Here is a 25679-nt window from a genome sequence, read left to right on the forward strand (position 1 = left end):
TAAAAAGTAGTGTAATAAAAGTTTAAAAATAGTAGCCACCAGTAGTAAAAGTTTGCAATAATTGCAATTGCTTCGATAGTTTACACAATTTATTAATTTTTGTTCGCATTAAATAAATAAAATCCTGAAATAATTTTAAGCTTCAGATTTGTTTTTCCAAATAATTGCAAACTTTTTCCAATATATTACACTATATTATATTAATTATATTACACATATTAATAAAAACAAGTGCTACAATATATAAACTAATTTTAAAAAACATCCTAATTTCATATAAAAAAAAATAACTTTCAAGAACAAAAATTCAACCAAAAAATCCTTTTTTTTACAACAAAAAAAAACAAAAATTTTAAAACAAAACCTACCTCATAGCCCCGTTAGTAACTACCGGCGTGGGTTTAGTGAACCCATCCCCCTCCCCCTGCCCGTTTCCTTCCCCATCCCCCTCCCCCTCCCCCTCGCTCTCCTCGAGGATGACATCCCCGCGGGTGATCGGCCTCTCGCCGTCATCTGATTCGCAAATGTAGGATTCCACCTCGTTGATTGCTAGCTGGTTTGTAGTGCAACTGAAATTTAACGTAATAATATAATTTATTTGTGTCTTCTTTTAAGAATAATAAATTTAATTTAATAAACTAGAAAAACACGCTTAAATTCATAAAACTATTGTATTGTCACCTATCCTTGACTAGCTGCGCTCCGCGGTTTCACCCGGCTCCACTCCTGTTGATCTTAGCGTAATGATAGCCTACCTCGATAAATGAGCTATCTAACACCGAAAGATTTTTTTTAAATCGGACCAGTAGTTCCTGAGATTAGCGCGTTCAAACAAACAAACTTTTCAGCTTTATAATATTATAAGTATATTAGTATTAATATAGATACATATTAATTACTATTATTATGTATCTGTATTATTAAAATTTACTATGAAGGAGACGATAACGTCGGATTTACATTTTTTGTCGATGACCATCAGTTACAGTTGTTACTTATGGTTATCATAGTGTTATCTTTCTTAACACTTTCCAGAAATATCGTTAGAAAATAATAAAAAAACTCTTCTGAATCATACTTATTATTAAAATACAATGCATTTTATTTTCACACATTTTTTAAACTAATATTAGTATCCAATAAAGTTTTTGAATTATCTCATTTATGCATGCAATAAGTATAGATAAATTTTGCAAGTCACTTACTTGACAATTTGACTGGGCATCGACACTCGCGCAGAGTCAACATTCCTTACTTGTCCACTCCTTACACTGTTGAAAAGAAAATTTTTTACATAATAAAAAAATGCAAAAAATAATATTTTTATTTTATTTATTTTATATAATAATAAACAAACAGTGTAAAGGGTGAAATTATCAATAAAAAAAAAATACTTTATTTCAGTTATTGTTCGTATATTACTATTTAAGGCCGTGTACGCGGTCCGTGCGCTGTTTGGCTCAAATATGTGATTTTTCAAACCAGATTGTCCTTCAACCACTTATCTTACAAACATATGAATTACTAATAATTTTAGGAAATTTTATTGTCTATATAGTTAGTTAAGAGTTTTTTTCAATTAATACAGTATTTGTGAATACCATGAAGATAACTGAGCCGATGATTACTTGATTTCACTTTTAGTGTCAATTTCGAAGCTAAAAATATCTGAAATTGCTGACAGATCTAACACACATTTTTTTTTAACTAACTGCAAAAATCCTTATTAAAATAGTTAGTTAAAATATTTTTTTTATTTTGGACTCCTAACTTACGAAATTAAAATCCGAACAATGTGAATTTTTTTAGAAATTATAGTCGACAAAATGATTATTTTCACCAAGATATTTGACTTAGTTGAATATAATTTATACATATTGTAATAAAAGAACGTATTACTTATAAGATAAAATTTAAAAAATCAACTAAGGTACCTCTATTATTTTTCTACAATTTTTTTAAAGTACTATAAAACACTACGCGCGACCCGATTAATATAATATTATTGAATACATACCACCACTCTATAGCATGCTCTATGCTCTTGAAATGCGTCGGCCTGCCGCGTAGAAAGCTCTGCATGCTTGCAAGAGCGTCCATAGCAGTACCTGTAATATTAATATGATAATATATAGCTAAATAAATAACAAGTGATAACTGCGTTAAAAACAACCGACTTCAAACTTGCACTTGCAACATTTACAAATACAGACAAAAATGCTCCTAAAATAAAAACTACTGGGCCTATCTTCAATTTTTAAAACTACGCAACGGATTTTGATGCGGTTTTTTTAATAGATAGAGTGATTCAAGAGGAAGGTTTTAGTATATAACTTATTATGTTTTAGATAAAGCGGGCGAAGCCGCGGGCGGATAGCTAGTCTCTAATAACTAATGATAAAACAAGTAATAACTGCGTTAAAAACAACAGACTTCAAACTTGCACTTGCAACATTTACAAATACAGACAAAAATGCTCATAAAATAAAAACTACTGGGCCTATCCGAATAAAATTTTTATGGGACCAATTCGACACCATCCCGCATCGAACAAAAAAAGAATCACGTAAATCGGTTCAGAAACCTTGGAGTAATCAGTGTACATACATAAAAAAAAATACCGGCCGAATTGATAACCGCCTCCTTTTTTTTGAAGTCGGTTAAAAATAAACCGCCGGAATGTACGCGCATAACTTAACTAACTAAGGGCCGATTTTTCAATGCTTGGTTAAACTTATCCGTCCAATAAACTATTTCACGATAATATTAAAATGTCACGTAAACTGTCAAATACGGGCAATTAGAATACGTTTTTAAAATGGTTGTTTTATACATTATTCGACGAATAAGTTTTATCCAAGCATTGAAAAATCGGCCCTGACTAAACTAACGATTATACCCAATTAGACAAATTTTATTTTTATTCTTTTTTATGTTGTTTCCAAAAAAAAACTGAAAATCTTGCTAAAAGAACGGATCGGGCAGAACTGGGGCGAATAGCTAATTTTCAATAAAAAATATTTTATTATTCATATTAATTTGCATGATGAAGTCTCTGATTATTGTGATAAGACATGTTATCTATTCAATGATTGAATCATAAATGATTCAATCAATCAATTTTTTCAGATTACATAAAAACAAATACAATACAGATTACAGTTATTAAAACATTATCTATAAATAAATTTACCTAACATCCATTATTCAGAAATTTAACATAAAAAGAGCGTGCGCCGAGCACACGTGTCAGAAGTGAAACTTCTTTGGCAAGATTCAAAGATACCAAAATCGTCGCCTTACTAAATGACTTGTGACGGTATTGCCATGACTCGACCTTGAAATTTTTTTCTCAACGTGCCTAAAGAAGTTTCACTTAAAAAATAAAAAAAAATGTGCATACGTACTAGTGTACACACGTAAGAAGTGATACTTCTTTATAACTTATTTTTCAAAAAATAATTTTCTATATGCAACTTTACAGAACTACGTGGAATCACGCGTGGTAGGCCGTAGAGATAAGAAAAAGATGGCGCGTAACGGAAAAATGTCACGCGTAACGAAAAAATGTTACACTAAATTTTTTCCAACCCCGATAAAGAAGTTTCACTTCAATAAAATTAAATCCCATACCCTCAACAACATCGATAACCGCTACACCCTGTATGTAGGGCTCCAGCGCGGGCAGGTGCGCCGCCCTCACGGCGATGGCGCCTCCCATGGAGTGCCCGAGGAGCACTAGAGGGGGCAACTCGTCTTCACCGTACAGTTTGTGTAGGATTTGCTCTACGTCTCTGTAACAAATTAATTATTATTATGCACTAGCAGTCCGCCCCGGCTTCGCCCGTGGTACATTTTTACGTTTTCTCTCCATAAGAACCATCCTCGTACTTCAAGAAATGTAATAAAAAAAGAATTAACGAAATCGATTCAGTTGTTCTCGAGTTATGCGCTTACCAACACATTTTGCGATTCATTTTTATATTTAAAAGAATGGAAAAATAACAACATTATATTTAAAAAAAGCTTTTGGAAGCTATATACCTAAAATATCAAGATATTATGTATAAAATGGTAAAATTTTATAATGAAGTTTAAATTATATGTTGTAAAATGTAAAAAAAATTGATAATATTATTACTCAAAAAAAACGTATTTGATTCAGTTTCAATGAATTACTAAACATTAATAGTCCATTATGCACTATGTAACTTTTTTAACAAAATATTTTACTACTAGCTTACCGCCCGCAGCTTCGCTCACTTTCACTAAAACGATTTGAAATTTAAACTATCCTATCTCTCAAGTTGAATCGAACTGCACATGGTGTGCGAATTTTATTATAATCGGTTAAGTGGTTTAGGAGTCCATTGAGGATAAACATTGTGACACGAGATTTATATATATTAAGATATAGAAAATTATTGATCACTTTCTTAAGAAAAAAATTGCCTTGCATAAAGTAGAATAGAGTATTAAATAAGTTTATGTACAAGTTAAAATATACAAAATCTATAAAGGCTCACTCACTTGATAAGAGTGTCAATGCTCAAATCGTCAGGGTTTTTGGCCTGCGTCTCTCCGTGACCTCTCACATCTATAGACACAACCTGGCAGTGCACCATGTTTGTTATTTCTTCCTGCAAGAAAAAAAAATATTTTTGTAATATTCAATGTTTTCGATTGGCTTCAAATTTATAGTTAAAGAAATTAGTTTTAGTTTGTTCCGTCTAGTTTTAGTACCAATACCAAGTACCAAGATCAGAATTTATTTATTTAAGGTATTAAAAAGCAATGTATAACTTGTTTAAGTATTTTGTAAGATTTATGTTCTTTAAACAAATTTATCTCTATTAAACTATTATAAAATACATTTTTATTAGACAATATAATAACAAGGCATAATCAGAATGAATTTCTTACTTAATTAAATCATTGAAAACAAATAGAAACTGATAAATAATCGCTATAAAATAATGTTGCCTTAATAATAATAAGCTCTAAAAGCTATACCTACTGTAAAACAAGCCCAGCTGAGACCAGAATATCCACCGCCATGCAGCGTCACAATCCTTGGCCTCTGCGGATGATCAGGTTCCGGTGACAGGTAGACCCTGAAGGTTCCTCCATCAGTCTCGAGATCTACACACTTCTCAAAGAACTGCTTCCATGATACTGGCGTGTAGTCGCGCTTACGGGACGCGCCGAACGGTGCCAACCTAGAAATTTGTAGTGATGTACTTTAATACTATATTCTGTTGAAATCAATATAGCCCTTTTAATTATTGTTCGCTTTGCAGATAAGAAGATGCCTTTATCACAAAATTGTATGTTAATCTATTATTGTTTACGCAATACACACACAGTTATCATCATCAGTAAGATGTTTGCATTTTTTTTATAGAATTATGAACTATTAGAAAAATGTTTGATAATAGTTATTCTATGTGTCTAAAATGAATAATGTTGATTGATGAAACACAATAAATGGAGTTCATATAAACATTTGAAATTATTGTAAAGTAAATATATTCTCTCCCTTTCCAAAGCTGTTACATTAAAATGAATAATGTATGATTGGAAAATTAGTTGATACTCTTAGATCATCGTGGAATAATACTATCAACTAACAAAATACATAGACATGAATATACTTAGAAAATAATATAACTCAATTTAGAAATCAAATTAAATTAAAAAAATATCTTACTTGGATACGCCTGAGGTTCGTGGCACTCTTGGAGGGAGTTTGCTTTTCATAATACTTTTTTGCAAGGAAGACATTCTGGTCACAATCTTTTAAGTAAATATAGAAATATATACAGTTAGGTGTTTTATTTACGGGATTTATTTTAAGATTAAAAATAAAACAATTTAGGTGAATTTAGCACAGACGCCGATTCTAGTCTTTGGCCGATTCTTCAGCATTTGCGATTTGTTTTGACACATGAATGTTTGACTTTTGACATTTTAATCGAGGTGATCCCGTGCTGCCAGCTCAATAAACTGATCGAATTTTATATTATAATCAAACAACATACGCAACAACATAAATGATGAAAATTGAGAACTAATTACAAAAAAGTGATTATAAATTAGCACAGTAAATTAGTATAAAAAATGCAAAATCACAGAACAGTAAAAACAAATAGAAGTGCTCACATGCAAAATATTATTTCAATTTTGATTGTTCTAATCATCTAATGACATGACATTGACATGTTCTTATTAGGTACCTATTGGGTACCTATTGGGTACCTACCTACTTCAGATTAGGTACTTGCTCTGTGGACATGTTGTGACAAATGTCAATGTCATAACAAGGTATCAAAATATATCGTCTTCGGTCTTTGAATCACAGTTACCTACAGTCTACTACAGTACTCCCAAACTGTTAATGCGCATAGAAAAATTCGTCACAGTTCGGCAACTGTCATATTCCCCGAGTCTCAGAAGACGATATGTATATAGAGTGGTTAAAATCTCAGTCCAAAGGATTTTCTTCATGCATACTTTATTAGAATTATGAGTTTTATTGTGATTTTATGGTAAAAGAGATAAGTAACGAAATTTGTTTCGATAATTCAATTTTAGTTAATAGCGAGGATAAGCCACACGATTGCGAATATATATTTATTGTATTGATTTAGAGCAGTGGTGGCTCAGTGGTGAGACCTCGGACTTCGAATCGATAAGTCCGTGGTTCGAGACCAGGCGAGCGCGCAGGAAATAAAATTGATTTTTCAATTTATCTGCGCATGTTGTAACATCACCACTGCTCGAACGGTGAAGGAAAACATCGTGAGGAAACCGACATGTCGAAGAATTAAAAAGTTCGACGACATGTGTCATCCGCCAACACGCACTTGGCCAGCGTGGTGGATTATGGCCTGTACCCTCATAGGAGGCCCGTGTCCCAGCAGTGGGAACGTATATGGGCTGATGATGATGATGATGATGATGATGTATTGATTTACTTGGAAAATTCTATACTTAGAACTATTAAGGTGTCTGAAGCTGGCGTAATGATGGATGTATGGAAGGTTAAAATAAGACAAAGTTTATATTTAAAAAAATGACTGGTTTACATTTAAATTGTAGAAATCTAATCATTAAAATCTCAGTCCAAAGGATTTACAGAATCAGGGATTATCTATATTTCTGATATCGTAGAATGATCAGAACTTTCATTATGCTCTTATTAATTTTCACTTTCCCCACTGATATCTGCTACTTGTGTAGGTAAATAATCATTTTAACGGAAAATTTAACTTTGAAACAAAACTACGAAGGGTATGTAACAGCAGCTCTATATAATTCCATACAGAGATAATACGTGTGGTGAGCGGTCACCAGTCACCACCAGGCACCAATATATAAAGACAACTGACGCAACTTGCTCATATAAGACATATAAGACTTGACCTAGGTAATACATGCATATGTGTGCGTGAGCTCGAAATCGAAGTACTGAGTGCCGTCTCTTAAACGTAGTGATTATATCCTCTTTGCAACTTGCTCTGTGGACTGACGGACACAGAGCAATAATATCTGACGGATTTTTGAATTTTTTAACTGACAGGCTACCGTCACCTACTGCCCGAATTGTTTTCGATTGTGTTATTATGACTTTGAATTGAATCCTTTTTCTTTCGAACAAGGTGCAAGATGCAAGTGGATTGTTTAGGGCACTTACGATTCAATGATTCGGGGTGATTCGGGTGTTTCTGGAAATACGATAATTAGCGAATGCATGCGCATTATTAATTTTGGAGTACTGTATATTATTAATTGCTCTGTGTCTTTGAATTGCTTTACTTTACTTGCTCTGTGTTCATTTGTTCAATATTGTTTTAAAACAGCACAATAAATAATAAATAAAAAAACTCACACATTAAGCCACAGAGCAAGTAATATAGGCATTATGCTCTAATATTAATACACCAAATTTTCATACCATAGTTTTTATTAAATAAAATATGAAAATTGACACAACAGACTTTCAGGATATATGTAGAATATGTCTTGAACGATGCCGAGCAACTTTTAATATTTTCACTTGTTATTACGCGAAAATATTATACTGTGAAATGCTGTCGGATTGTACAAAAATAAAGGTAAACTTTAAGTTTTTACCAAATTTTATAGCAGAAAATGTCATTCTTCATTAATTTTCCATAATATTGCAGCCTGAGAAAGAGGATGGTTTGCCACGGCTCATTTGTAAAAATTGCTTTCGGCAGTTGAAGAGAACATATATTTTCAATATACAATGTGTAGAGAGTGAGATAAAATTAAGGAAACTTCTAGCTAGTAATGATACAATAATTACGGTAGAGAAAGAAGAATGCATTGGAATCGAAGACAAAATACAAGATCTATGTGATAGTGTGAAAGATGAAATAGAAGACTTAAAGGACAAATCTATAGAATTATTGTTAAAAGAAAAAAAAGCTATTGATGAGGATATAAAGTCAGGTAAACTTGTATGAGTATAGTATAATGTCTTATGAGAAAACCATAATGTTGTTATAAAAATTTCCACAAAAAATTATGTACTTCCACACCCCGGAAACTCCATACAAAATTATTGTTTTGACAGTCACACTGTAGAGACTGCTAATGTGTGTGTTAACGCTTTATGGCTGGCACATTTTTGACTAGCGTAAAAAAAAATTCGCGTTTTTCTAATGAAATACATCCATAAACAGCACAATATCTAACCATTTTCTACGAAAAACGATAATCACAAATCCAAAATAATAAAATTACTTAAAGTCAATTTGATTAATGTTGTCAATCTTCATTGCGCATCGTCATGGTATCGTCCCTGTAGAAAAATATGGACCATTTTATGTCTGATCGTGCGGGGTGAGGTAAGTGTTTAATTTTGGCGGGAGGCGGAGAGTGTCCGTTCTGTAGCGTTTAGCTACTATAATGTATTCTGTGGTACTTCATAAAACAATATTAATTTCAGAACCTGGTTACAACGACAATGAGGAAAGTGACACTTGGAATGATGATGATAATTTACTTAATCAGTTCAAAACGGCACCAGAAGCTGAAGGTTTGTGATTTTTTATTATTTTATGTATATGTTACGGCTAAAGATAGGTGAGAACATAAACTAAAGATTAGTTTGCTAAACTTTTATAAAACATGATCACAAAGGGTTTGATCTGTATCTCATATTTTCTCATTTTCCACCAAGGCATACAAATATGCTGGAAATTTCCATTGTAGTCCATACCTTTTTGAATAGTCAAAAGCGTTATTATTTTCTTTAATTACATAACATACTTTCTTATTATTTCCTCTTAAATATTCCTTCTATTTTATTTTAAAGTTTGAACTGAACATTGTTTATCAAGTTTCCATAAAAATTAACAATCACATCTTGAAACTGAAGCATGACATTACATTTGTTTCCAGAAGCAAATGGCGAGGTAATAACAAAGAAAAAAAGAGGGCGCAAGAAAAAAGGTAGGACTAGTTTTTTTTTCTTTCATAAATTGAATTATTAAAATCAATTGAGTGCTTGAGTTAAATCATAAGAAACAAACAAAAATCTTCTCTTTATCATATAACAGCTATTTTATTAAGAAACTTACAATATTTTATCATCATGGAACATCCATAGCGTACAGCAAGTTACCACACCAGTGCGAAGTCTGCGGCAAGATACTGAGTTCTATAAGCAGTTTGAACTCCCACAAAATAAGTCACACGGACATCAGGCGTTATAAGTGTACCGAGTGTCCTGCGACTTTCAAGTGAGTTTCGTTTATTATGTTTTATCTTATTTTCCGTGATTACATTTTTTTAAGTTTTTGAAATGTTTGGTATAATGACCTTATTGGAGGATATTACTTTAATGATAAATATGCTATCCAATCGTAACTAATAATTATATTTTATTTATATTATAATTATGTAAGTTGGCCGAGTGGCCGATTCACTGCACTATCACAATGATAAAGTCATTCTTTCATTGTGACTGACCGGTTGGCTAGGTTGGAAGTGGCCCTGCCGTCCAAGCCAGAGGTCGTGGGTTCGATTCCCACCCGGGGCAAATATTTGTGTGATGAACATAGATGTTTGCTCTGTGTCTGGGTGTTAATTATGTATATAAGTATAATTTATTTAAAATTATATATGTATATGTATGTTTATCAGCCATCTGGTTTCGATAACACAAGCTAAAGCTTAGTATGGGATCAGATCGTGCCGTGAGTGAAATTTGTCCTGAAATATTTATTACTAGCTTTCCACCCGCGGCATCGCCCGCGCGGTCAAAGAAAAACCCGCATACTTCCCGTTCCCGTGGGATTTCCGGGATAAAACCTATCCTATGTCCTTTCTCGGGTATCAAAATATCTCTATACCAATTTTTATGCAAATTGGTTCATTAGTTAAGGCGTGATTGAGTAACAGACAGACAGACAGAGTTACTTTCGCATTTATAATATTAGTATGGATGCTGGTTGCAGAGCTTGACCGACCATCAGTGCGTACGTCAGTCGCGCTTGTCATATGTATGGAAATTCATAAAACCGTTCATAGCTAGACCGACCATACGCACGCGTATTGTCATGCGCATTGTTGATGCGTATCGTCAGGACCGACGGTACGCACTGATGGTCGGTCAAGCTCTGCAACCAGCCTTATTTATTCTGCTTTCACACTCACGTTCAAAAAGTGTCAAAGCAAAAACCTGCATACGCGATAAATAGATTTTGAGCTTTACTACCACGAAGTAAAGTCCTTATTTCAATAAATGTTTTATGCAACGGTGTTCAGACATAAAAAAAGTATTTGGAAGCCAAAAATGGTCTTTTGTTCATCAATGTCTTGAAATATATATTTTTTATTACAGAGGATACAGCGGTTTGTTCCAACACAAAAGCTTACATACTGGCGAGAAGCCATATCATTGTGAATATTGTCCGAAACAGTTTAGAAAAAAAAGAGCACTCGTTAATCATATACGTATGCATACAGGTATGATATATTTTTTTGTAAGTTAAGCTGTGTTTGTTTAATTAATTAAGCATTTAAATTTTAAAGTATTTGAAGTATTAATGTAATGGCTCAGTGAAATTATATTTATTTATTTATTATTTATTTAACACTTTATTGTGCAAGAAACAAAATATACATAAAGGTTACAAAAAATAAGATTAAAAAGCACAAAGGGCGGCCTTATCACTATATATTCTGCCTTATCACTTATATTTCTGTTTTTGTAGCAATTTGTAAATATTTGGTCCTTCGAGTCGGATTTTTTTCAAATTAAAAGAAAATATTCTTGTTTGGATAGTCCCTTTATCGAGAAAATATTGTGTTATCTAGTATAGTTTATTAACAAAGCAGAAAGTATGTAATATTAATAATATCCTCTAAAACTATTAAATATAATATTTTCAGGTGAAAAGCCATACAATTGCAATATTTGCTTCAAGAGCTTCTCTCAAAGCGCTCATCTGGCGATACACATTAAACGGCATAGCGGGATCCAGTCGTATCTGTGCCAGGATTGTGGGAAAGGTATACAATTATAATTTAAATAAGAATGATTTACTTTTCATAAAATCTACCATACTTACACAAACAAAAAAACTGATATTATTGCAGGATTCTCAATAAAAGCGGATCTCGGTGTGCATCAAAGAGTACACACCGGAGAGAAGCCATATTCTTGTCATCTATGTGAAAAGACATTTGCCACGTCTAGCTATTTGTCCATCCATGTACGAATACATAACAGAGAAGTTAGGTAAATATTTATTTTCTTAGAACAACTTAACAACAACAATGATTTTATATTAAGTTTTTATCTCTAGGTACATAAATAATGAATGGTATTTGATAAAATTGGTTATAAATTATATAATCATCTTAATATATATAAATCTCGTGTCACAATGTTTGTCCTCAATGGACTCCTAAACCACTTAACCGATTATAATAAAATTCGCACACCATGTGCAGTTCGATCCAACTTGAGAGATAGGATAGGTTTTATCCCGGAAATCCCTCGGGAACGGGAACTATGCGGGTTTTTCTTTGAAAACGCGGGCGAAGCCGCGGGCGAAAAGCTAGTCTTATTATAATATTAGAAGACAGGTCAAAACTGTACCCTAAAGAAGTAGATTTCCCTTAAAATTCTTATGATTTAATTCTAAAATTCAATCAACCAGCATATAACATAAAGTATTAATTACCTGACTCTATTTACTACTACTATGTATCTACTTATGTAAAGATGCGTATTATATAAAAATATTTGCCTCATTCCAGATATAAATGTAAATACTGCCACCGCGGCTTCGTAACGCGCAGTTCCTTCAACGTTCACGTAAAACGACACAACGGGCAAAGGGACTATGCCTGCGAATGTGGAAAGACATTCTACACTTCTTCAGCACTAAAACAACATAAAATAGTACATACAAAAAAAAGATACCAATGCGAAAAAAGATACCAATGCAAAATATGCGATAGAAAATTCACGCAAACGGGCCATTTGAGTCGACATTTTAGAAAAGCCCACGCGAAACCGAACGCGCCTTTACCAACGTCGGATTACTATAAAATAAAACTTCCACAGACTAACGAAAGTTAAGTTCCAAAGAAAAATTCGTCACTGTTCGGCAACTGTCATATTCCCCGAGCCTCCGAAGATGATATGTATATAGAGTGCATGCATTACTATGCATGAAGAAAATACATTTACTACTTGTACTATAGAATTATGAGTTTTATTTTATTGTGATTTTATCGTGAAAGAGATAAGTATCGAAATTTGTTCCGATAATTCAATGTAAGTTAATAGCGAGGATAAGCCACACGATTGCGAATATATATATTTTGTTGTATTGATATACTCAGAAAATTCTATACTTATGGTGCTTCTAAACGGGCTATATTTTCCTGCAATATGTGGCTGCAACACAGTGGCCGGAAACATTGCGAGCAATTCCAGCCACACTACGCAATATTGCAGCAATGTCCCGGACACATGTTTGATATTGCAGGCATTGCAGCGAATGGCCGATATTGTTTTGATAGGTTGCTGGACGATCGCTGAGCTGTCGATTTAACTGCAATGTTGCCCAGCCAGTTTTATTGTTGTTTCAGTCGCTCTCTATTGTTATGATATAGTGCATCCTTTTCTACACGACGTGAAGTTATCTGTGAGTGCGGCTGTGCCGTGCCGTGACTAATTGCTATATTCTGTGCAGTTATCACGTTGTTTTGGACTGTTGATATTTTTTAAATTATCGGATTTTCGATATATCGATATTTTAAAATATATCAATATCGGAGTTCGATATATCGAAAAAAAAATATCGATATTTCGATACATCGGCTTGATTTAAAAAAAAATCGTTACAAAAAAATCGTCAAAAAAAATCGTATCGTAATAATTGAAGTAAGGTCGAATCCACATTCTCTGCTTTTTCCTTTTTGATTTTTCTCGTAAAACAATATAGGCTGCTGCGACGAGTGTGATTTCGTCAGCCATTGTTGCCGGTTTGTGTGGCCCGTTTAGGAGTCTGCATCATGCGCCATACTATTGCAGACATATTGCAACACATGGCTCGGCCATAGATTGCTCGGCCATCGTGGCAATAAAATATTTTTGTGATGGCCGGGCAATAAGTTGCCAATAGTGCAGCTACAAATTGCAGAAAAATGTTGCCCGTTTAGACGCACCTTTACAACTATTAAAGTGTCTTACTGAAGCTGGCGTAATCATGGATGTATGGAAGGTTAAAATAAGACAAAGTTTATATTTAAATAAATGATTTTCAAACACTGGTTTACATTTAAATTGTAGAAATCTAATCATTAAAATCTCAGTCCCAAGGATTTACAGAATCAGGGATTATTTCTATTTCTGATATCGTAGAATGATCAGAACCAGGTCACCACCTATATATAAAGACGACTGACGGATTTAAGAATTTTTTGACTGACAGGCTACCGTCACCTATCGCCTGTATTGTTTTCGATTGTGTATGACTCTGAATTGACTCCTATTTCTTTTGAACAAGGTGCAAGATGCAAGTGCATTGTTTAGGGCACTTACGATTCAATGATTCGGGGTGATTCGGGTGTTTCTGGAAATACGATAATTAGCGAAGATCTGCATGCGCATTATTAATTTTGGGAGTACCTCAGAGCAATAAACCTATAGAGTACTTGTATCGAGCGTATACAATTTACATATATTTGTTTCTCTCTATCTAAAGAAAACGTCGTATGAAAGAATGAGATAGCTATAGACTACAAGCTACGTTTCAACATAGTCATGGCACCATTTTTACTATAGGTACGTATTTATATAGATAGAGGGTGATAGTGATGGGATGTGATTCAATCGATAAAATCGTGGATGCATTTTGCATTTACGGTTTCGTGAAATAATAAATAATAATAAAAAACAAAATTAATAATTAATTTCAGTTCAATACATTATTTGTTTAATCTTTCTCTTTCACTGCTGAACCGATTACAATGAAATTTGGAAAAATTACTTTTGATCCCGTAAATCCCACAGGAATGCGAACTATGCGGGTTTTTCTTTGAAAACGCATGTATATCAAGTATGTACAGTCACGAGCAATAATATATGCCTAGGGGGCGATGTGCAAAAATATCTGTCACTAGAACAAATTCAATAATATCTGTCTGACCGTATACAGCATAAATATCTGACATTAGTAGGCAGCATAATAAAGTGGCATCAAAATTATGTGACGAAAATGTACAGCAAATAATTGTGATAACCTCTCACAGCATAAATATGTGACGTCGCCTAGGAGGCAATAATATCTGACACGATTATATTTTCAGTTGAATTTAAAATTTACAAAACAAATAAATATTATTTACGTTATTTATTGTATGCATACTACATTTATGTCTAGATATATCATAATATTATATCACGATTAAATTGAAATATTCACTAAGTGATATATTTTCTATGATCTATCCGCGGCTAGCATGTCACATTTTGAATTTATTTTGTTTTGTTTGACGTTAGCGGCTTTTGACATAATAATTATATACAAGTCGCAGTCATCTGGTAGAATGTGCTATTTGATTGAATGACTGGCGCGTTCATTTCATTCATGGCGACATTTATTTAATGACTAAAGGACAACTCGTCAATTTCTAAACGTCATTTAGCACAGTAGTCGTTGGTCTGGATATGGTGGTGTGGTTGAGTTCGATATAATTTTTAAATACACAGAAATAGGCGCCAGCGCTGCTCGCAACCGTCTTCTTGTGGATAGTGTAAATTCTCAGCAACTTTTGTTTTTCAATGAACGCAATAGTCATCTATCTATACATATAATAAATCTGTAGAAGGGTCAATTCTGTACATTGAAAATATTGAAAAAATAAATAGCAGGGGGTGTTACTGGATCGATACCAAACCCAAATATGTAATTAAAAAAATTTTTGTCTGTCTGTCTGTCTGTCTGTCTGTATGTTCAGGCATCACGTGAAAACTAACGGTTCGATTTCGATGAAACTTGGTATAATTATCTATACCTTATTATCCTGGGCGTAAAATAGGATACTTTTTATCCTGGAAAAATACGCAGAAAAAATTAATCTTAATTTTTCAGTTTTATCCATAGACGTTGTTCTGTAGAACCGCGAACACACGTTGCGTATTATTATAGGCCTACCCGTATTTGGGTCCAATAGATATTTATAAGATGTCATTGTCAGAGTTACTCAAAATGGAGAAATAAACCATCCACGCGAAGACCGACATCCGCGCGGACGGAGTCGCGGGCGGAAGCTAGTTCAACAATATGCCGAGCCTTACATCCGGATTATAACATAGCCCTTAGGCTATGTTATAATCCGCTAACTAGTTGGACGTTGAGTGACGGTTGCAAAATCAACGTTCGGCCTAGTCATTCAATTGAATGTCGTCATTCAATGATCGCGTTAGACATATACCGGCGCTCTATGTTATAATATATCAAACATGTCATGGACGCCAGATATTATTGCCACCTAGTTGATGTCACATATTTATGCTCTTTGTAAGGAATCAATGCATTATGCAAAATACAGAAATATGAAATTGTGTCAGATATTATTGCCTCCTAGCTGATGTCAGATATTATTGCTTTCTAGTTGATGTCAAATATTTATGCTTTTTGTGAGGAACCAATGCAAAATACAGAAATATGAAATTGCGTCAGATATTATTGCCTCCTAGTTGATGTCAGGTATTATTGCTTCCTAGTTGATGTCAAATATTTATGCTTTTTGTGAGGAATCAATGCAAAATACTTAAATATGAAATTTTGTCAGATATTAATTGCCTCCTAGTTGATGTCAGATATTATTGCGTCCTAGTTGATGTCACATATTTATGATTTTTGTGTGGAATCAATGCAAAATGCAAAAATATAAAATTGTGTCAGATATTATTGCCACCTAGACGATGTCACACATTTATGCTTTTTGTGAGGAATCGATGAAAAATGCAGAAATATAAAATTGTGTCAGATAATATTGATATTATTGCCACCTTTTTTTTAATAGTGGGGAAATCTTCCAAAGATACCCACGGCCCCCGGGGAAGGAGCCGTGGGTTATGTCGGATTCTTACCGACTAAAACCCCACTGTGTTCCGTCGAGCCGCTTTAATGATGGGGCCGCGGGTATTTGTTAGAATTCTTCCGCGACCCCCTCGGCGGCAGCCCATCTCCAGGCCAGGCGCAAGCCAAGAACAGGAAAGGAGGTTTGCCTGCTCTTCCCTCCCGTTGGCGGCATGAGCGGAACACGTCTCAAGTCGCCTCACCGCACCGGACGATGGATTACATTCCCCGTTCCACCGCCCGGCATATTATTGCCACCTAGTTGATGTCACATATTTATGGTTTATATGAGGAATCACATCGAAATATAGATATATAAAATAGTGTCAGATATTATTGCCTCCTAGGTGACGTCACATATTTATGCTGTGTGAGGTTATCACAATTATTTGCTGTACATTTTCGTCACATAATTTTGATGCCACTTTATTATGCTGCCTACTAATGTCAGATATTTTTGCTGTATACGGGCAGACAGATTTTATTGAACTCGTTCTTGTGACAGATATTTTTGCTAATCTGCAAATAGTAATATATTTATGCTTCTGACTGTAGTAGTTTCTCATCTATGAGAACTGTCATTTAATCAACCGTTCAATTTTCACATAGTTACACAAGTAACTTATGTGTAAAAAAATTCCAAATAAAAATTCACCTTCTTTAATCAAATGTATTTATTATGTACAGGAACAAAAAAAACGTAAGCGTAAGATTGCACAATTCTTCTAGAGTTCGAAATGCAGTGAACACAATCTAGCGAATTTCGACGGCGTCCAATCTGCTCGTCTCATGTTTTATACCCATTTTTAATTAAGCTCTGGAAATCTAAAACAAAATGAATTTATTAATAATCTAAAAGATAAAATAATAAACAACAAACTAAACACATAAGTCAAATAAAACAACCACGTGGTATTTTTTATTTTTCTGCTATAGAAAATTTACATCTTATTTGCAACAGCAACTACATATAAATCTGATATAAGAAACAAAATAAATAAATCAACGTTAATATGAAATAGATTTTATGTCATAAATCGATAATATACGCTGGATGTGTTACATCACTACGGTGGTAAACAAAATGCCAAAATGCCAAATATTGTAACATTTTTTAAAATTATTTAATTATTTTGTATTCCACAACCCCATAAAGTGGGTAGTAACCCTTTCAAATAGGGTTAAAACATAAATATTTATCAATTTGCTGAAAATCACTTACCGATGGAAAGATATTTTTTCATTGTTTTCATCCAAAACTCCCATTCGACTAGTGATAGCCGGTAGCTAAACATACAATAGTCATTTTAGCACACTGACAAATAAAAAGAAACACTATACACTTTATATTTTCTAAATATTTCGTTAAAAACACTTGATGCACCGAGACCTCCAGCTGGAAGGCAAACAAAATATAGCCGGCGCGCTACGTTTGAAGACAGTGCAGATACTCTATCGCTATCTCAATCTGGCTTATGCTGTTATTGACTAAGAGTAAGTAGATTAGAAAATATGTATTTTGTTCTGTCTCAATATAAGAACTCTATAGGTTTATTGCTCTGAGGGGAGTACAGTAATTATTATAGTCCTTTTCCCATAAGATGATTCCTGTGACATATCGTTTGTTGACACGTGTAGAGATGGCCTTTACTGAAATCGTATCAATTATTGTTTCCGATAATCGATAATATTTTATAAATGATTTTTATAAATAATTGTAATCGTAATTAACATTTTGAACGCTGTAATTTCCTTTAATTAGAGGTGCAGAAGATCATGTACTTGTATTAAATGTAACGAATGTATTCTGTGTCCTCTGTCGGAAATTCTAAAATAAATAAATAAATCGATTTGAATAAAGGACCAAAATTAGTTATTTCGGCATTTCGCCAAAAATAAACTAAGGAAACTTAGAAAACAACAGCGACAAAAAGTGAACAATAACAATTAGTAATAATAACAGAATACCACGTAAAGTATCAATATAAAAATGCTACTTTTATACAAGGCTGACGGACTCGTACAGACGATTGAGATTGTAAAGTAAGTGATGACCGCTGCAGTTGGTGCATAATATAATTTCTTCAACATCGCATTCCTTGTATGAGTGCTGTCCAGCCAGGCGCGGTCCCAGGGGGGTGGTCACGGGGGACATGACCCCCCCCCCAAAATCGTACTCGATAAAATAGAAAAAAAATCTTATACTGTACAATATATAAAAAACTGGTGCAAATCGGAGTCACTCGCACATCTAAAGTTCTGTTTAAACCTGTTTTTAATCCCTTGCAAATGTTGAAATTTACGAAAATTTGCAGCTAACGGCTTCCGACTCGCACTTGGCCGGTTTTTTTATAATATATTGTACAGTATAAGAATTTTTTTTCTATTTTATCGAGTACGATTTTCTCAAGTTTTTGCTTATCACTTCTTCTTCACGTGAATACGATATTTGGCGAGTACGGTTGGGGGGGGGGGATTCCATACCTTTCCAGCTGCGTGTCCCCCCCCAAAATGTCAGGCTGGGACCGCGCCTGTGTCCAGCACATGAAGAGCACATTTGTGTACCTCTGTAAGGTTTTGCTGAATGATTAAACTTAAGGCATTTATAACATTGTAGCAGGGGTGGGATGTACAACTGGATCGGGTATCTGAACATTTGTATATAAGCATATTGCGGCAGTGTCGTAGTCGCAAAGGTAAGTAAGTACCTAATGGTGTCAGTTTTCCATCTACTTTTCTCTGGAATCGTTTTATTGAAATCACTTCCGCATCACAAGTGATCTTGTATAATATCTCTTCATTTGTTAAATCTGTGGGGACATGTCGAATGACCCCAGTGGATTCTGTTAAGTGCAACGGCACAAATGCTTTTAATTTATTTTTTAAAAGAAATTTCTCCATTTTTAAGAAATTGTTAGCTGATACTGCTTTTTTAAATGTAATACCAAGTTTAAAAGCATTGACTCTGTGCACACCAGCAACACCTTTAACATGCTCAGTGAAAAGTTTAGTAAGCGCTATTGAATTTTTATTACCAATTTTTTTCACCGTCGAGAGATTCTACGTTTACTATACAGTCTGTGCTTTCAGCTTTGATTATCTGGGAACTGTCTCGTATAATTCGGTTTGGTAAAAATTTTGAACTCGAGATCTTTCTTCGTCGTATGTAGTCACAGCACTGAGCACACCCCGGACACTCCATACAAAATTATCGTTTTGACAGTCACACTGTAGAGACTGCAAATGTGTGTGTTAACGCTTTATGGTTGGCACATTTTTGACTAGCGTAAAATAAAAAATTCGCGTTTTTCTGATGAAATACATCCGTAAACAGCACAATATCTAACCATTTTCTACGAAAAACGATAATCACAAATCCAAAATAATAAAATTACTTTAAGTCAATTTGATTAATGTTGTCAATCTTCGTTGCGTATCGTCCCTGTAGAAAAATATGGACCATTTTATGTCTGATCGTGCGGGGTGAGGTAAGTGTTTAATTTTGGCGGTAGGCGGAGAGTGTCCGTTCTGTAGCGTTTAGCTACTATTATGTATTCTGTGGTCACAGGTCGTAGTCAATTTTCTTTTTTTAGTGTCTTTTTGGCGGGGCTTTCGCCACCGTCAGAATCGACTCCCATAATATTTAAAATATATTTTGGTGTGTATTAATTAACTAAATAAACAATTATTTACAGTATTTACTATTTATACAAAATGTTGAAAAATTGAATCGCAGAAAAAATTAAACCTCCCGCTTAGTTTGACTTCCCGCCAAAAAGTCAGCCATTTTAATCGAGGTGATCCCGTACTGCCAGCTTAATAAATTGATCGAATTTTATAATAATCCAAATTTACAACATAAGCAACAACATATGTGATGAAAATTGAGAACTAATTACAAAAAAGTGATTATTTATTTATTTATTTATTTATTTATTAATACTTTATTGCTCTTAGAATCATTACAATAAGACTTAATCTAAGGATACATTACAACAATTGGCGGTCTTATCGCTATGCAGCGATTTCTTCCAGACAACCGAACGTACGGAGATAAATTAAATTAGAGGAAAGGTGAAGGGTAGAGCATAAATAAATATTTATAAAAGAAATAAAACAAATAAATATATAAGACTAAATAAATTACCAGCGCAAAGATATATCCACATATAATATATGAGGCCGTCAGCGCAAAAGTGGCCTAACCCACAATTTTTCTTATTCGTACTTATCTATTGCAATTCATTTAAAATATAATAAATTTTCATACAAAACCGGCCTATCCCTAGTTTCATCCATGGATAGCAGATGGCGTTGTAAACATTCTTTTTGCGCCTAATTTTTTTGCCTACGACGCAGTGTAAAAGTGGCCTAACCGAGCTTAGGCCACTTTTGCCTTCTGGCAACATTTGGTGTTTTGGCGGGTTAGGCTGACAGCTGTCGTCGAACGAAGTTTCTTAATATAATTTTCCTGCTCAAACTGCTAAAAAAACTTTGTTGAAAAGTTTTAGAAAACTTAAAGTACCTACTATGAACGACTTAGAAAATTCAGAAGATGTGGAAGAAAATATGCGATGTAAGTACCTACATCAAATAAAGATTTACTCAGTTAATTTTGGCGCGAAAATGTTTACTTCAATGAAAGTTTTGTTTCAGCGCTATTTGGTTCTGATTACCATGGTTCAGGGTCAGAATATTGTCCGTCAGAACAGCACTCTTCATCCGATTTGGAAGATGTTTTGCAAGAGGGACTTGAAAGTTCAAGATTAGAAGAAGACAGAATCGCAAGGAAACCAAAGAAGAGAATTAGAAAAACTGAGAATTGGGCCAGGAATGTGAAGAAATCAAAACGTAATAAAGGAGAGGAATATACCAACTACAAGGGGGTAACTGTACCAGCTAAGACACCTAAGGTAGGGGTGTGCTCCTGTCCAAACAAATGTAACGTAAAAATAAATTGTGACCAACAACATAAAATATTCAAAGAATTCTATTCTTTGGCGAATTTCGACTTGCAAACATCTTATTTGTTTTCGCTTATCAAAGTTGTTTCAAAGTCTCGTACTTACACCAGTAATGAAAACTCAAGAAGACAAATGACAAGACATTACTACTTGAGTGACTCTAAAGGAATAGAAGTTTTAGTATGCAAAAAGTTATTTAAAGATACATTATGTGTCTCAGATGGTCGTATTAGTAGACTACTTAAAAACAAAAGTTCTGTGTCAACTCCACCTCTGGATCGCCGAGGTCATTCAGTATCAGCCAATAAAACACCCAGTGATAAGATCAATGAAATCAAAGATTTCATCAACTCGATTCCTTCATATGAGTCTCATTATTCATTGCATAAATCAATAAACCGCAAATTTTTAGCACCAGATTTAAACATGAATATTTTATATGGTCTTTATAAAGCAAAAGTTTGTAACCCTACTTCAAAGTTTATTTTTAGTAAAATTTTTAATGAAGAGTTTAACTTGAGTTTTCATGCCCCTATTACTGACTCTTGTAAGCGTTGTGATTCATTAGATATCAAAATAAAAGTTTGTGACAATTCTAATGATGAACTGAGATTGAAAAATGAAAAAAAGTTACATCTACTCAAAGCAAGTTCAGCAAGAGAGGGCATAAAAAAGGATGTAGAAATGTATAAGAATGATGAAAATGTATGTATAATTTCATTTGATCTAATGAAGACCCTACCAACTCCGGTAATAAGTACAGGAATATGCTATTACAAACGGCAACTGAGAAACATACTATCTCGGTATACATAATATGAAAACAAATGATGTGTATATGTTTATGTGGGATGAAAGCATAGCTTCTCGTGGCCCACAAGAAATAGGTTCTTGCATAATGTATTTCCTTAAAAACATTGCCAAGTGTGAGCATTTGATTATGTACTCTGACCAATGTGGCGGCCAGAACCGCAACATTAAAATGGCAGTTCTATGCCAATACATTGTTTCCAATCCTGAGTTCACAACAAAGAAAATTGACCACAAATTTTTAGTAAGTGGACATTCGTACATGACTTGCGATCAAGATTTCGGTCTAGTAGAAAAACAAAAACGTTTTTTTAAAAACATTTATGTTCCTCAAGATTGGAATCAAGTGATTTTGGCTGCCCGGAAAAAAAAACCATTCATAATCATTAATATGACAAAAGATATTTTTTTTTCCACTCAGTCACTTGAAAGAAACATAACAAACAGAAAAGTTTCTGTAAGCAAGGGTAAAGTTGAGTGGCTAAAAATGCAATGGTTAATGGTTAAAAGTTTCATGAAATGCATCCATTCAAGTTTTTTTTTAAGTACTCCAATAATATTGATGTTCTCTTTGAAGAGGTTGATTTGAAGAAACGCAATTCTGTTTTCATCCAGAACCTAAATATTTTATATCCTTATGGTCATGCCGTAAGTGATAAGAAAAAGAAAGATTTAATGGACTTATTACATTTTATACCACCTGTAAATCATTGTTTTTACAATGAGTTAAAGACATCAGCAGCTGAAATTGATATAATTTTCAATGATGAACCTATCGATGACTAGTATAAATTCCATTTAAGTACTGTTTAAATTAAAATGTAATTTTCTATTAATTTGAAAAATAAAAAGGTGATTTCATTTACATATTCATTTTATTGTTGGCCTAACCTTCTAGATAGTACTGAAAATATATAGTTTCTTTAAATGCAAAGGTGGCCTATGCCACAAAAAATATTAATTTGTGATTATTTTCCAAAAAAATCTTCATCACAAAGAATGTACCATAGTAACTAAATAAAACACACCTGCAAACTAAATTCAAATATAATATAATTACTATGTGTTCAATTTAAATTCATTAAAATTCAAACCTCATTATCTCCATACTAACTATGTTGAGCTTAGGCCACTTTTGCGCTGACGGCCTCATATAATAGATACAATATATATTCACAATCAAATAAGAATATGTTACGTAACAATAGTATAATATTCGAATACATATAATATAAATAATTTATATTAAGTACAGCGAGAGAAATGATAATCACGCACCAATGCTTTAATAAAACTAGATAAGGATTGTGCATTCTTTATAATATGTGCAGGTAAAGCATTCCACAATTTGATTACCAACGGTGAATGAAGTGTCATAGAAGTTGGTGTTGTGTTGTGGCATTATTAATCGGAGCAATTCAGTTGACCGACAGGTTCACCATTGTTACCTCTAAACACAAATTTTTCTTTGAGATATTTCGGCATTTTCGGGAAAAACAGTACCTGATAAAGAAGATGTAGCACATGAGCATCCCGGCGAAATCGGATCGGTAGCCCAATGATATTTTATGTATAGATACGTTATATACTCACAATATATCCAAAAAAAATGCTTCCTATGCAGTGTCAGGCACACACAAATACAAGTTTCATTTTACTTAATTTATTACATTGACAGACTGTATCAGAGAGATGGCTCTTAATAAAATGATATAAACAAAAAAGACAAAGATAGTTTGTCACTTCCGCGCAGGTGTAAGCAAAAGTCATAAGAATTCACCAATTAAATATAAATAAACAAATAGTTGCCATGGCAATTGGCATAGACTAACGACACAGAAGGTTCAATGTTATAGATGTTACGTTTCCTGCACACGTAAACAAATGTGACACTTTCATTTACTATTTAATTATTATTATGAAGTTGTATTAAAATGAAAAAGACTTTTTTGGAGATATAACTGTATTAAGCATTTATTACTAGCTGTGGTGTTCGTTTTCGGTCATCATCATTTCACCCGATGAGCACCCACTGCTGAGCATAGTCCTCCTTAAAGAACTCCATACGGACCGATCTTATGCTATTCGTTTCAAGGCAGTTCCCGGAACCCGTACCAGGTCATCACTCCAACTTGTAGGATATAATAATAGTGGTGCCTAGATGAAAAAAAGTATGAAATAAAAGAAAGGATGAAGTATAAGCCTTTTTTATCTAAGACACAAATAAAATTTATGTTCAATAGCTATTTACAGAAAAGCAAATAGCATTTTTCGTCAGTAGCGATAATCTTTTCTTTAATGTATACGTATATTCAACATCATTTTTGCAAACAAACATTTTTGCCATCACGATTTCATTGTATATAATAAATAGATATATTTGTTAATTACATGCACTGTGTGGATTTAAATATAAAAATAATCAAGTATTTACCCAAATCGAAATTAATAAAATAACTGTTCTATTTTCAATAATCGTATCTACATGATAATCTTTGAACACAGTGTGCGCTAGCTTTGTCACACTAGTGATTGAAGCAATGTTTTATCCCTTTCATTATTTCAATACAAGTGTCAAGCAAGTGTCATTCATTAATAATTGCAAATTGTTATTTTTGCTCTAAAATTATAATATTTTAATACATTTACCTGTGATATGATATTCCTCTATCTTTCTTTATTTTACTATCGTAATTTGTGCACTTTCTGAACACACAAGAAGGCATTATTGATAATTTTAACGTTTATAACAGCATGTGCGTTCGCTGTCACAAGTCACAATCTGACTGATTCCACTGGTCCCAATTAGGACCAATTCACGGTTTACGTTTTGGTGCGTTGATAACGTATCTACCTCTTGTTTCTATATATAATATCATTGCGGTAGCCATTTGAGTTGAGAGCGAAACTCAGATACATGGTCATATTTCCGTAGACCAAATATGAATCGTATACAGAGATTTTGTAAACGTTCAAGCTTGTTTAAGCTGGGGCCTTAGCCAAACGGCAAAACGCCAAGGAATAGAATACGCTATCGATAGAAATTGACATAAGCGTATGATGTTTTGCATAAGGATTCGGTCACCCTACCAACGACAACGACGACCACGAACAAAAATTTCATCCAGTCGCAATTAAATAAAATTGTGCAAAACACAATTAAAAATGAAATTTAAGAATTTCCTGTCGTATTGGTGTTTGGAAAAAAAAATTTGAGATCAATGGATAAACAAACAGGTTTTTCATAGAAACGGTGGCTCCTAGA

The 25679-nt window shown here is 33.6% G+C and overlaps 2 protein-coding genes and 1 long non-coding RNA gene across 3 annotated transcripts; 2 read left to right on the forward strand and 1 right to left on the reverse strand.

The window, feature by feature from the left end:
• The first annotated feature begins 7868 nt into the window (after positions 1-7868).
• On the forward strand, positions 7869-13362 carry LOC123700705 (zinc finger protein 883-like). The gene is made up of 9 exons (XM_045648016.1): positions 7869-8117; positions 8190-8478; positions 8978-9067; positions 9433-9483; positions 9641-9773; positions 10877-11001; positions 11428-11547; positions 11635-11776; positions 12301-13362. The coding sequence occupies exons 1-9, from the start codon at positions 7980-7982 to the stop codon at positions 12623-12625; spliced, it is 1413 nt and encodes a 470-aa protein (XP_045503972.1). The 5' UTR covers positions 7869-7979; the 3' UTR covers positions 12626-13362.
• A 7770-nt stretch (positions 13363-21132) lies between these two features.
• On the forward strand, positions 21133-22420 carry LOC123701023. The gene is made up of 2 exons (XM_045648435.1): positions 21133-21216; positions 21297-22420. Exons 1-2 carry the CDS (start codon positions 21171-21173, stop codon positions 22418-22420), a joined length of 1170 nt encoding a protein of 389 aa, XP_045504391.1. The 5' UTR covers positions 21133-21170.
• Positions 22421-24374: 1954 nt separating this feature from the next.
• Positions 24375-25284, reverse strand: LOC123700706. Its single transcript, XR_006752640.1, has 2 exons — positions 25064-25284; positions 24375-24571 (listed from the first exon to the last, which is right to left on the reverse strand). It is a non-coding gene; the product is annotated as an uncharacterized LOC123700706 (long non-coding RNA).
• Between the last annotated feature and the right edge of the window lie 395 nt (positions 25285-25679).

Source organism: Colias croceus, chromosome 20, assembly GCF_905220415.1.
Source record: "Colias croceus chromosome 20, ilColCroc2.1".
NCBI classification, from domain to species: domain Eukaryota; kingdom Metazoa; phylum Arthropoda; class Insecta; order Lepidoptera; family Pieridae; genus Colias; species Colias croceus.